Source organism: Papio anubis, chromosome 14, assembly GCF_008728515.1.
Source record: "Papio anubis isolate 15944 chromosome 14, Panubis1.0, whole genome shotgun sequence".
In the NCBI taxonomy this organism is placed as follows: domain Eukaryota; kingdom Metazoa; phylum Chordata; class Mammalia; order Primates; family Cercopithecidae; genus Papio; species Papio anubis.
In genome coordinates this window covers 25,664,038-25,676,548 of record NC_044989.1, presented here as the reverse complement: position 1 = coordinate 25,676,548, position 12,511 = coordinate 25,664,038, and the positions used below count along the sequence as shown (strand labels likewise).

The 12,511-nt window shown below is 51.6% G+C and overlaps 1 protein-coding gene across 1 annotated transcript in view; it reads left to right on the top strand.

Annotated features, from left to right (window-relative positions):
• Positions 1 to 225: 225 nt before the first annotated feature.
• Positions 226 to 12,511, top strand: part of KIF3C (kinesin family member 3C) — a 56,780-nt gene continuing 44,494 nt past the window's right edge. The window contains exon 1 of the mRNA XM_003908364.5: positions 226 to 2,594. Coding sequence (XP_003908413.1) covers positions 1,050 to 2,594 — 1,545 coding nt within the window. The 5' untranslated portion in view covers positions 226 to 1,049. The remainder of the gene's footprint in view (positions 2,595 to 12,511) is intronic.

Here is a 12,511-nt window from a genome sequence, read left to right as displayed (position 1 = left end):
CAGAAAGGCAGGAGCAGGGGGGTGTCCGAGGATGATGGCTCGGAGGGACCAGGCGTGGGTGGTGCAAGCTCAGCAGTCACTCAAGGGGTGGCATGCCGATGAGGGAGGCGCCTCCCGGACTGGGGGACCGGGAAAGGCATTAGCAACCTGCCAAAACCCGGTTAACAAAGGCGGGACTACAATTCCCGGCATGCTCGGGCTCGGTGGGGTGACGACGGGCGGTGGCTGCGCTGCACCCGACTGGTGGGCGCAGGACCTGGGTCGGTACCGGAGCCTGTCATCCCAGAGCGGTCGGCGGGGGTGCAGACACGGCGATGCGCCCCTGTGCCCAGCACCCGGGCCGCGCCGGGCTCGCGCCTCCCGCCCCGCGGCCCCGCCCCCTGCCCCACCCCAGCCGGGAGGCTTAGCTGGGGCCGCAGCGCGGCGGCAACATCACTCTTGCTGCCGCTGCTCCGCCCCATCCCCTTCTGTTTTTCTCTCTCATTCTCCAGTGGCGGCGGCGGGGAAGGCGGAGGCAGAGGCAGCAGCAGCCGCGCTGGCTGCAATGAATGATCCCCCAGCTTGCGGGGAGGACTCCAGGTGAGCCTCTGCCCTCGGGAGGCCTGGGACCCCCGGCCGCCCACGACCGGCAGCCCACGCTATGGATCCCTAGAGGAAGGAGGAGAAGACAGCTCGCTGCCCACCCCCATCCCATTTTCCTCTTCCTTTATCTCATTGTTGCCGAAGCTGTTTACGGCAGCAGCTCCCTCTGCTCCGGCATGGGGCGGGCTCCGGGCACCGCTGCTCGGCAGGCGCTCCTTCCGCGGCGGCTGGGCGATTCTGCCTAATTCACCTCCCAGCCGGTGCAGAGAGGACCGGAGAGCGGTGGAGGCCCGGACTGCAGCAGCGTTGGGGCCACCTCCCAGCGTCCCCACCCTAGGAGGCTGCATGCGGATTGAAGAGCGGCGCCTGGGGACTGGGCCGGCCCCGCTGATCCCGACCTAGCGAGCAGGACAGCAGGACTGCCCAGGCTGCGGAGGGGCTGGGGGCAGGAAGGTCAGAGCAGCAAGATGGCCAGTAAGACCAAGGCCAGCGAGGCCCTCAAGGTGGTGGCCCGGTGCCGCCCCCTCAGCAGGAAGGAGGAGGCTGCTGGTCACGAGCAGATCCTTACTATGGACGTGAAACTGGGCCAGGTGACCCTGCGGAACCCCCGCGCCGCTCCGGGGGAGCTGCCCAAGACCTTCACCTTTGACGCTGTGTATGATGCCAGCTCCAAGCAGGCCGACCTGTATGATGAAACCGTGAGGCCCCTGATAGACTCCGTGCTCCAGGGTTTCAATGGCACGGTGTTTGCCTATGGCCAGACGGGCACTGGCAAGACCTATACCATGCAGGGGACCTGGGTGGAGCCCGAGCTGCGCGGGGTCATCCCGAACGCCTTTGAGCACATCTTCACCCACATCTCCCGCTCCCAGAACCAACAGTACCTGGTCCGGGCCTCCTATTTGGAGATCTACCAGGAAGAGATTCGAGACCTGCTCTCCAAGGAGCCGGGCAAGAGGCTAGAGCTGAAAGAGAACCCTGAGACGGGCGTCTACATCAAGGACCTCTCCTCCTTCGTCACCAAGAATGTCAAGGAGATTGAACATGTGATGAACCTGGGGAACCAGACCCGGGCTGTGGGCAGCACCCACATGAATGAGGTCAGCTCCCGCTCCCATGCCATCTTTATCATCACCGTGGAGTGCAGCGAGCGTGGCTCTGATGGCCAGGACCACATCCGAGTGGGCAAGCTCAACCTCGTGGACCTGGCTGGCAGTGAGAGGCAGAACAAGGCAGGCCCCAACACAGCGGGAGGGGCAGCCACACCATCCTCGGGTGGCAGTGGTGGCGGTGGAGGCAGTGGTGGCAGTGGTGGTGGAGAGAGGCCTAAGGAAGCCTCCAAAATCAACCTCTCATTATCTGCCCTGGGCAACGTGATTGCTGCCCTGGCGGGCAACAGGAGCACCCACATTCCCTACCGGGACTCCAAGCTGACCCGGCTGCTCCAGGACTCCCTAGGGGGAAATGCCAAGACCATCATGGTAGCCACACTGGGGCCAGCTTCTCACAGCTACGATGAGAGCCTCTCCACCCTGCGCTTTGCCAACCGAGCCAAGAACATCAAGAACAAGCCCCGGGTGAATGAGGACCCGAAGGACACGCTGCTGCGGGAATTCCAAGAGGAGATTGCCCGCCTGAAGGCCCAGCTGGAGAAGAGGGGGATGCTGGGGAAGCGGCCTCGGAGGAAGAGCAGCCGCAGGAAGAAGGCCGTGTCCGCCCCGCCTGGGTACCCTGAGGGCCCGGTGATTGAGGCCTGGGTGGCAGAAGAGGAGGATGACAACATCAACAACAACCGCCCGCCCCAGCCCATCCTGGAGTCAGCCTTGGAGAAGAACATGGAGAATTACCTGCAGGAACAGAAGGAGCGGCTGGAGGAGGAGAAGGCAGCCATCCAGGATGACCGCAGCCTGGTGAGCGAGGAGAAGCAGAAGCTGCTGGAGGAGAAGGAGAAGATGCTGGAGGACCTGCGGCGGGAACAGCAGGCCACAGAGCTGCTTGCGGCCAAGTACAAGGTAAGGGCCCCAGAGGAGCCGGGCACTTGAGAAGTCCCTGCAGGGGATCCTGGCAGGGAGGTTCTTCTTTGAGAGTCTGTGACCTGGCCTGAAGCAGAGGTCCTCCCTCAGCACCACACACTGCTCTCCTGCCAAATGTGCCCCCAGAGCAGCCAGGCAAATTGCTCTGATACCGGACTGCCAGGCACATGCACAGGCACACACACACACACGCGCGTGCACACACACATGAAGCAAAGCGGACAGGCGGTCTCTCAAGCCAGTGAGCTTGGGGTGGTCTGACCTGCTGTGGTCATTTCCTGCCGGTGGCCTCAGGATCAGTCAGGTCTGTGGGATGGCCAGGCAGCCTCTCGTGAATGTGGATTCTCGTTCCTTCACAGCCTCCTCCCCTGAGACTTCCTCCGTCTGCAGCATCTTCAAACCTCACATCGTTTTAATAATATCATTTGGTTAGTACTTCAGTTTACAAAATGCTCCACATATATGATCCATACATGATCTCATTTGATCCTTTGGCCATCCAGGGTCACAGTTCTGAAATCCCCATTTCAGAGGTGAAGAATTAAAGCTCAGAGAAGTGACATGACCAAGGTTCATCCTATGAAGTGGCAGAGCTGAGCTGGAACCCATGGACCTCATGCTGTTTCAGTGCTTAGCTGGGCAAAGTGGGACCGTGAACAGATTCTGCTCCCTGGGAAAATGGTCCCCTGGGGCTTACAGTGCAGTGGCCATTGCTTGCTATCATTAGGAAGGCGATTTGGGGGTTATGCAGAAGGTAGGGTGGAAAAAGCACCAAACTCTATACCAGAGAGCAAGAGACTGGCCTAGCTATTTTACAGCTCATCGAGTGACTCATTGTAAGTTGCTTCTCTCTTTTCTCAGGCCTCAGTTTACCTTTCTGTAAAATAGAGCGTTGGCCTGGGTGATCTCTGAGGCTCTACCTATCTGACAATTCTATGGCCTATATTAATCTGAGCAGTAAACCAACCGACCCCCACCCCGAGGCCTCATCACAGTTAATATCCAATTCCCCATGAGCCTGAGAGATGTCAGAACCTCAGCATCCTTCCTGAGCTCTTTCCTACCCCCCAGGACCTTCCAGGCCCTGATGGGGCTAACTACAGAGGCCCCTGCCTGTCCAGTCATAGACCTATTAAATTTCATTGCTGGGATGCCACAACTCAATGTTCCAGGCATTTCCAGGCCCCTGGAGCCTTCAACACTAGGGGTTGAAGGAAGGACACAGGAAGCCATGAGCTTGCTGGGAAGAGCAAAACATTGTCATTTCTTATTCCTTCTCAGGAATGTGGGCTGGGGAGCAGGGGGGCCCAGCCTACAGCCACTGAAACAGTGACAGATGAGCTGTATGCCATTGTCTGTTTTGGGAATGCGTGACTGCAGCAGGGGCTCTGGCCTTACATATTTAATATTTAATTCACTTCTTTGAGCCCAGCAAGAGTTATGCTGAGCTGTTTCCTCAAGGAAAGGATCAGGGGCCTGGAACCTTTAGGGACATCCTGAGAGAAGCAAGATATTAGAGGCAGGGCCGTTAGATTGAGCCCTCCCTAGGAGGGAGGGAATCCAATGTTTGCTTACCTGGTCAATCTGCCATTGATTTTGCTAAGAAATCCCTGAAAGCTGGGAGGCAACAAAGGCTAAGAAGGGAGGAAAATGCAGTAACACACTTTGGCTGCCTGAGGGATGGGGTGAAGGTTTCCATTGTTGGGAACTGACCAGTTTCCCTCAGTGAGATCCTTGGTTCTAAAGCAGTGTGGGGCACAGATGATAGAACGGCCAAGAGATCAGGGCGGCCAACACCAGAATTCTTGCACCAGAGGTGTAGCCCACAAAATATCACAGTCTTAGAGTTGGCAGGAGCTTTGGAAAACTGAGGCCTGGACTTGCCCAGGGCCACACAGGTGAGTTGAGGAGAGCCTAGCCCCTTTATATATGGAAGAGCCCAGCCTCTTTCCATTGCTTGAGTCCTAATGTTACCTGTGCTAGTTGATAATCAGAGTAATTCATTTTTATATAACACTTTGACATCTTAATCTCGTTCAATTCTCCCAACAACCCCAAGGGTGGGTACTATTATTTCCATTCAACAGTTATGAAAACTAAGCCTGGGGAGGTGGAGTGAGTGTCTTATCAGCTCGTGACCCTGGGTGATAGGCAGCAGAGCCAGGACTGGAACCCAGGCCTTCTGATGCCCCCAGCCCTGTGCTCTTTCCAAGCATCTCAGATGCCTCCATGTTTGCTCACTGTGTGACTCAGGGCAACGGCCTTTGCCTCTCCAGCCCTCAGGCTTCCATTCACCTAATGAGGAGGAGAAGACTGACCTTGCTTCCTGGGGAGTGGGTGAAACAGTCATTATGTACCAGGTGTTCAGATGGAAGCAAAGGAGGAGGAGTGCCTGGGAAATTCCACGACAGGAATGATTCCATATCCTGTGACTTCTCATCACACTCAGCCTAGGACAATCAGCAGCCAGCAACCCAGAATGGAACCTAGACAGAGGACCCAAGTTCCTCATAGCCCCAAGGCACCACCTGGTCCGGTGTTGGATGTTTCTAGGCTGGTGGAAACAATTTGAGGGTTCTTGAGGAATCTACAGGGTAAAGAGGGGAGGAGCATGTTAGAGATATACCAATCCCAGCCCTGCCTATTCCCCAGGGTTGTGCCGAGGATTAAATGAGATCATTAGCATGAGGGCATTTGAAATAAGTTGAAAGCACCAAATACATGGAGGGCATTAGCAGCCACGGGGTGGCTTCCGTCCACCAAGCTGGGGTCCAGTGATCTCCAGGACAGACATCTTTGTTGTTAGTTTGACTTCTTCTTTACCCTGCCATCCCGGCTGCCTTGCCATAACCCTGCAGCTGCTGGGAGCAGAGCCAGGCAGGAGAGGTCTAGGAGGTTTCACAAGGCAGGCTCCCCATCTGCAGCTCACTCCTGTCACCACTTTCTGAGTTATGGCATCAACTCCACTTCTTCCCCCACCAGCTCCCATTCCCTTCTTCCAGTTCACGCCACCCTCTGGGGGCAGCTAAGCGGTAGTTGATGCGACCCAGTGCCCTCATTCACTCTCTCTGACTCATCTCATAGTCTGTCTCGCCAGCTCTCCCTGCCTGCCACCTCCCAGGCTCCTTGTTCTCTTTGTTCTCCCCTCACTGTGCACAAACACCATGCCTATCTCCTTGGAATCTCCTTTCATGTTTACTGTGGGCCTTAGGGGATGTTTGGGTGGTCAAATATGTGAGACTTTGTGATTGTGAGCAGCACCCTGTTTATCAGTAATCATTAGCAATTTATACTTATGTAGTGTCTAGGGGAGGGAGGGTGTGGGCGGGGAATGCTGGTGGGGACTTGATAACATACTAGGCCTGTGAGGTAGGAGGAATAGGTAACATCACAGGCCCACAATGCACAGTGAAAACCTTGAATATTTGGTACTGCGCAGTGAAAACCCAGATGTTTGTGCTCAGTGTCCATACTGCAATAAGGACAGGTGAACACATGTAGATTGGTTGGGAGAAGGCCCACTTTACTCAAATGTAATCATGCAAGACAATTTTTAAATGACTGCTTTAATTTTGAAATTAACTTTTTTTGAGATGGAGTTTCGTTCTTGTTGCTCAGGCTGGAGTGTAGTGGCATGATCTCGGCTCACTGCAACCTCTGCCTCCCAGATGCAAGCAATTCTCCTGCCTCACCCTCCCTAGTAGCTGGGATTAGGTGCCCGCCACCATGCCCAGCTAATGTTTTGTATTTTTTTTTTTTTTTTGAGACGGAGTCTTGCTCTGTCACCCAGGCTGGAGTGCAGTGGCCGGATCTCAGCTCACTGCAAGCTCCGCCTCCCGGGTTCACGCCATTCTCCTGCCTCAGCCTCCCGAGTAGCTGGGACTACAGGCGCCTGCCACCTCGCCCGGCTAAGTTTTTTGTATTTTTAGTAGAGACGGGGTTTCACTGTGTTAGCCAGGATGGTCTCGATCTCCTGACCTCGTGATCCGCCCGTCTCGGCCTCCCAAAGTGCTGGGATTACAGGCTTGAGCCACCGCGCCCGGCCTTAATGTTTTGTATTTTTTGTAGAGACAGGGTTTCACTATGTTGGCCAGGCTGGTCTCGATCTCCTGACCTCGTGGTTTCCCTGCCTTGGCCTTCCAAAGTGCTGGGATTACAGGTGTGAGCCACTGTGTCTGGCTTAAAGTTGATTTTTTTGAGGAGTTGGACTAGATGATTCCTAAAACTTTGATTTTAGCTACTTAAAGAGAAAAAAGAGTGTGGGTGTATAGATGATAGAGAATGCAGGCACAAATTGAAGACAGGTAGAAACAACAGCATCGGATGTGATCCCCAATAAGTAGGTCTGGAGGGAGAAGAGCTGGGGGTCTTGGCTGGAGCCCACTCTCTCTGTGGTGAATGTAGAAAAGAGAACCTGCAGAAGCAGCCCCAGAAGCCAGAGGGATGTGTGGACTGTGTTGAAATTGTATTGTCCCTTTCGAGGGTCCCACTTTCTCCCACCCCTCAGCAGGGGCATTAACCTTCAATGCAAGAGAGAATGTTTCAAGCCTGAGCAACAACAGTAACAGCAATAATAATGACATTTACTGAGCACTTGCTTTGTGCCAAGTACTATACTGTATACAGATTATCTCGTTTCATCCACACGAGCACCCTCCAAGAAAGGTGCCATGCTTGTTCTCGTTTTATAGATGAGAAACTGGAGCTCCACTGAGGTGAAATAACTCACCCAAGGCCACATGGTTGGTATAGTAAAACTATGTAAACCCAACTGGACTTGACACAAAATCTGATGCTCTTTTAGTCTTAAAATAATTAGGAATATCAGGTTGGGAACTGGTTCCTGAGGAGATGCTGAAAAATGAGGAGTAGGCTGGGCATGGTGGCTCACACCTGTAATCTCAGCACTTTGGGAAGCCAAGGTGGGTGGATTCCTTGAGCCCAGGAGTTCCAGACCAGCCTGGACAACATGGAGAAACTCTGTCTTGACAAAAAATACAAAAAATTAACTAGGCATGGTGGTGTGCACCTGTAGTCCCCACTACTCAGGAGGCCGAAGTGGGAGGATCACTTGAGCCCAGGAGGTTGAGGCTGCAATGAGCCTTGATCGCACCATTGCACTCCAGCCTGTGTGACACCGTGGAACCCTGTCTCAAAAAGGAAAGAAAAGAAAACTGATAGGAGCTGTTGTAGATGTGTCACATTTGAGGTGACAGAGTCCAGTGGGCAGCTGGAGATGGGCCAGTGGAGTTTAGAAGCAAGCCCTATGGCCGGGCGTGGTGGCTCACGCCTGTAATCCCAGCTACTTGGGAGGCTGAGGCAGGAGAATCGCTTGAACCCGGGAGGCGGTGGTTGCGGTCACGCCATTGCACTCCAGCCTGGGCAACAAGAGTGAAACTCCGTCTCAAAAAAAAAAAAAAAAAAAAAAAAAAGAAGCAAGTCCTAGACTGGAAATGGAGATTAGGTCTCATCTTTTTTTTTTTGAGATGGAGTCACCAGGCTGTAGTGGAATGGTGCGATCTTGGCTCACCACAACCTCTGCCTCCCAGGTTCAACCAATTCTCCTGCCTCAGCCTCCCGAGTACCTGGGATAACAGGCATGTACCACCAGGCCCGGCTAATTTTATATTTTTAGTATAGATGGGGGTTTCTGCATGTTGGTCAGGCTGGTCTCGAACTCCCGACCTCAGGTGATCCACCCGCCTCCCAAAGTGCTGGGATTACAGGCGTGAGCCACTGCACCTAGCCCTACCCCTATTTTTGATACTCTCTCCCTCTGTGTAAATGACTCCCAGGTCGAGGTCTCCTCTCTGGTCTCTCTGCTGGCCTTATATGAAGTGCTGTGTTCAGGGCATGAGCATCAGAGTCAGCCAGGTCTGGATTTAGTGACTTACCAGTTCTGAGACCTCTGAGTACCAGTTTCCTTAGCTATAAAATGGGATAGTAATAGTATCTTTGTTACAGTGCTATTGAAAGAATTAAACAAGGGCTGGGCGCAGTGGCCCATGCCTGTAATCCCAGCACTTTGGGAGATTGAGGCAGGAGGATCACTTGAGCCCAGGAATTCAAGAGTCTGGGCAATATAGCGAGACCTTGTCTCTAGGAAAAAAAAGAAAAAGGCCAGGCACTGTGGCTCATGCCTGTAATCCCAGCACTTTGGGAGGCCGAGGTGGGTGGATCACGAGGTCAAGAGATTGAGACCAGCCTGGACAACATGGTGAAACCCTGTCTCTACTAAAAATACAAAAATTTGGTGGGCTTGGTGGTGCACACCTGTAGTCCCAGATGCTCAGGAGGCTGAGACAGAAGAATCGCTTGAACCCGGGAGGCAGAGGTTGCAGTGAGCTGAGATCACACCACTGCACTCCAGCCTGGCGACAGAGTGAGACTCTGTCTCAAAAAAAATAAATAAATAAATAAAGAATTAAGATAATGAACAGAAAGCACTTTGTACAGTTTCCGGCACACAAGTGTTAAGTAAATAATTATTATTGCTATGTCAAACCTCCTAATAGATGTTTTCACTTGGCCACCTTCCTGATATGTTAAACACATCACATTTTAGCTTGGCATTCAAGGCCCTTCAGAGTCTGACTGCAGTGCATCTCTTTTATCTTGCCTGCCCAAGCCAGTTATTCCTATAGGAAAACCCTGCAGCCAGCTGTTCTACCCCTTCCTTTGAGACCAACATGGGCCTCCCTAGCCTTCTGCTGATTGCACTGTTTTTGTGTCCTGGATTGTTCCTGGTAACTAGGGAGTAGGAATTATGGAAGCAGGTTAAGCTTAATTTAAATATCTTTTTAACAGTTAAAATTGGGCTGTTTCAAGAAGAAATAGGTGGCCCTGATGGTGGTGATGGTTTCATGGTTGTATACCTGTCTCCAAATTCACTGAGTTGTATACATTAAATATGTACAGGCTTTTTTTTTTTTTTTTTTTTTTTGAGATCGAGTCTTACTCTGTCGTCCATGCTGGAGTATAGTGGGACGATCTTAGCTCACTGCAACCTCCGCCTCCTGGGTTCAAGCAATCATCCTGCCTCAGCCTCTCCAGTAGCTGGGATTACAGGTGCATGCCACTATACCTGGCTAATTTTTGTATTTTTAGTAGAGATGGGGTTTCACCATGTTGTCCAGGCTGGTCTCGAGCTCCTGACCTCAGGTGATCCACCTGCCTCGACCTCCCAAAGTGCTGAGATTACAGGCGTGAGCCACTGTGCCCAGCCTAAATATGTACAGCTTTTTACACATCAATCATGTCCCAATAAAGTCATGGGCTCCCATCCCTGGAAGTGTTCAAGGAGAGACAGAATGTCAATGGTGCTCTAAGGGCTTGATGTATCAGAAAAGCCATTGAACCAGATGATCTTCAAAATCCCTTTCTCTTAAAGGCCCTTAATTGTTTAAAATGGTATTTTTTAAACAGCAAAATAGAAAATATTTAGCTTTCTGAAAATTAAGACCAGAAGGTTTAAATTTTAATATAGTATGAATTCAAACAATAATGTAATAGAGGATTTTTTCAGCTCTCTGTCATAACCAGTTAGAGAAGAGTCAAAGACAATGAGAAGACGAGAAGAGAGAAAGAGAGAAAATAGGAGAAAAGCAAGAGAGAAATAGAGAGGGACAATAAAGAGGGGAAAGAGAAACAGGCGAGGAGGGAGAGCGGGTAAATAACGGTGTGGATGACAGGGTTTTTGGGGAGAAGAAACCTCGATTGGGAGAGGAAGTGCTGTAGTGGAGAGAGTTAAATTCTGTGCATCATTCCACTGTCCTGATCTTAATGTTAGTCTTCAAATAGGGCTATCTCCAGTCTCCAGAGACTACCACAAAGCTGATCTGGTTCCATCTGCATGTCCCCAAGGACACCAGCCCCATGCCAGACACTCTGAGATTTGTAGGGCTGCGTGATCAGCTCAGTCCTGTATGATCAGACCCTTGAAAGAAGCCTTCGGATAACAAGTGACCCATACTCCAAGCTGGGTGTGGATCCAGGTCACAGTCCGTGACCTCTTAGTGTTGGTGAGAGCAGTGTCTTGTGTTCCTTCTCATCCCTGGTGGGTGTGGTCCGTTAACAGAATTGTTGAGTTCTGGGGGCATTTTGTAACATAAAGATTTGACTAGTGGAAAGTATATGACTCTAATGGATTTCCATCTGAGATTCTGGGCTTCAAGTGACATTGAGGCTCAGCGGGCCTTTTGGTCCAGTGTCAGGTTTCTCGTGCTACGTGTTGGCTGGAGGAGGGTGTGATCATACTGCCCTGAGTCATTTCCAGCCTCCGCAGAGCACAAGATTGGATAAAGTGGCTTTGATAATATTCTCATTGTGCTCTGAAGAGTAGGAAGAAAGGTCTGGAATTCAGATAGAGACGGGCACTTTTCTCTGCCAGACCACTGCTCCTGGCCAGTCTGGGGCACCTCTTCTGGAGCTGCTGAACCAGGTGGCATGTTTGAATGAATAAGAAAATGTTTCCCCAGGTGCAGTGGCTCATGCCTGAAATTCCAGTATGTTGGGAGGCTGAGGTGGGAGGATCACTTGAGGCCAGCAGTTTGAGACCAGACTGGATAACGAAGCCAGAACCCATCTCTACAAGAAAGTAAAAAAAAAAAAAAAAGAAAAAAGAAAAAAGCTAGGCATGGTAGTGCACATCTGTAGTCCTTGCTACTCAGGAGGCTGACCTGGAAGGATGGCTTGAGCCCAGGAGTTTAAGGTTTCAGTGAGCCTTGATCTTGCCACTGCACTCCAGCCTGGACAACAGAGCAAGACCCCAACTCAAAAAAAGGAAAATAAAACAAAATGGTCTCTCTTTCCACAGATCCAGCTCTGCAGCTGTAGAGGCTGTACAAGGCACACCCTCATGCTCAGACCTTATAGGACACCCACACTTGCTGTTTGGTATATCTAGAATTTTTAATATCCTGAGAAATTCCTGGGCATTAACTCCACCTCATACTAAAAAATTACTCTGTAGTTGTCTCATGTTCCTCCCAGATATACTCAACAGAAGAGTCCCAGGCCCTGGGATGAGCTATTTTTTTTTTCTTTCTTTCTTTTTTTTTTTTTTTTTTGAGATATGATCTTGCTCTGTCACCAGGCTGGAGTGATCTCAGCTCACTGCAAGCTCTGCCTCCTGGGTTCAAGCAATTCCCCTGCCTCAGCCTCCCGAGTAGCTGGGACTACCGGTGTCCGCCACCATGCCCGGCTAATTTTTTTTTTTTTTTTTTTTGAGACAGAGTCTTGCTCTGTCACCCAAGCTGGAGTGCAGTGGCAGGATCTCAGCTCACTGCAAGCTCCGCCTCCCAGGTTCACGCCATTCTCCTGTCTCAGCCTCCTGAGTAGCTGGGACTACAGGTGCCTGCCACCATGCCCGGCCAATGTTTTGTATTTTTAGTAGAGATGGTGTTTCACTGTGTTAGCCAGGATGGTCTCGATCTCCTGACCTTGTGATCCACCCGCCTCGGCCTCCCAAAGTGCTGGAATTACAGGCGTGAGCCACTGCACCCCGCCAGGCTGAGCTATTTCTATAGCACTAGCTAATGTACGTGCAGGCTTTCTTCTTTCTTCAGGTGGGCCAGCAGAAAAATAACAGTGATGGTAATAATGATAGCTACCATTTCTTCTATGCATGCTTAATGCCAACCACTCTGATGTGTTTTGTGTGTGTGTGTGTGTGTATGTGAGAGACAGAGTTTCACTCTTGTTTCCCAGGCTGGAGTGTGATGGTGCAATCTCTGCTCACTGCAACCTCCACCTCCTGGGTTAAACCGATTCTCCTATCTCAGCCTCCCGAGTAGCTGGGATTACAGGTGCCCACCACCACACCTGGCTAATTTTTGTATTTTTAGTAGAGATGAGGTTTTGCCGTGTTGACCAGACTGGTGTCAAACTCTCTGATC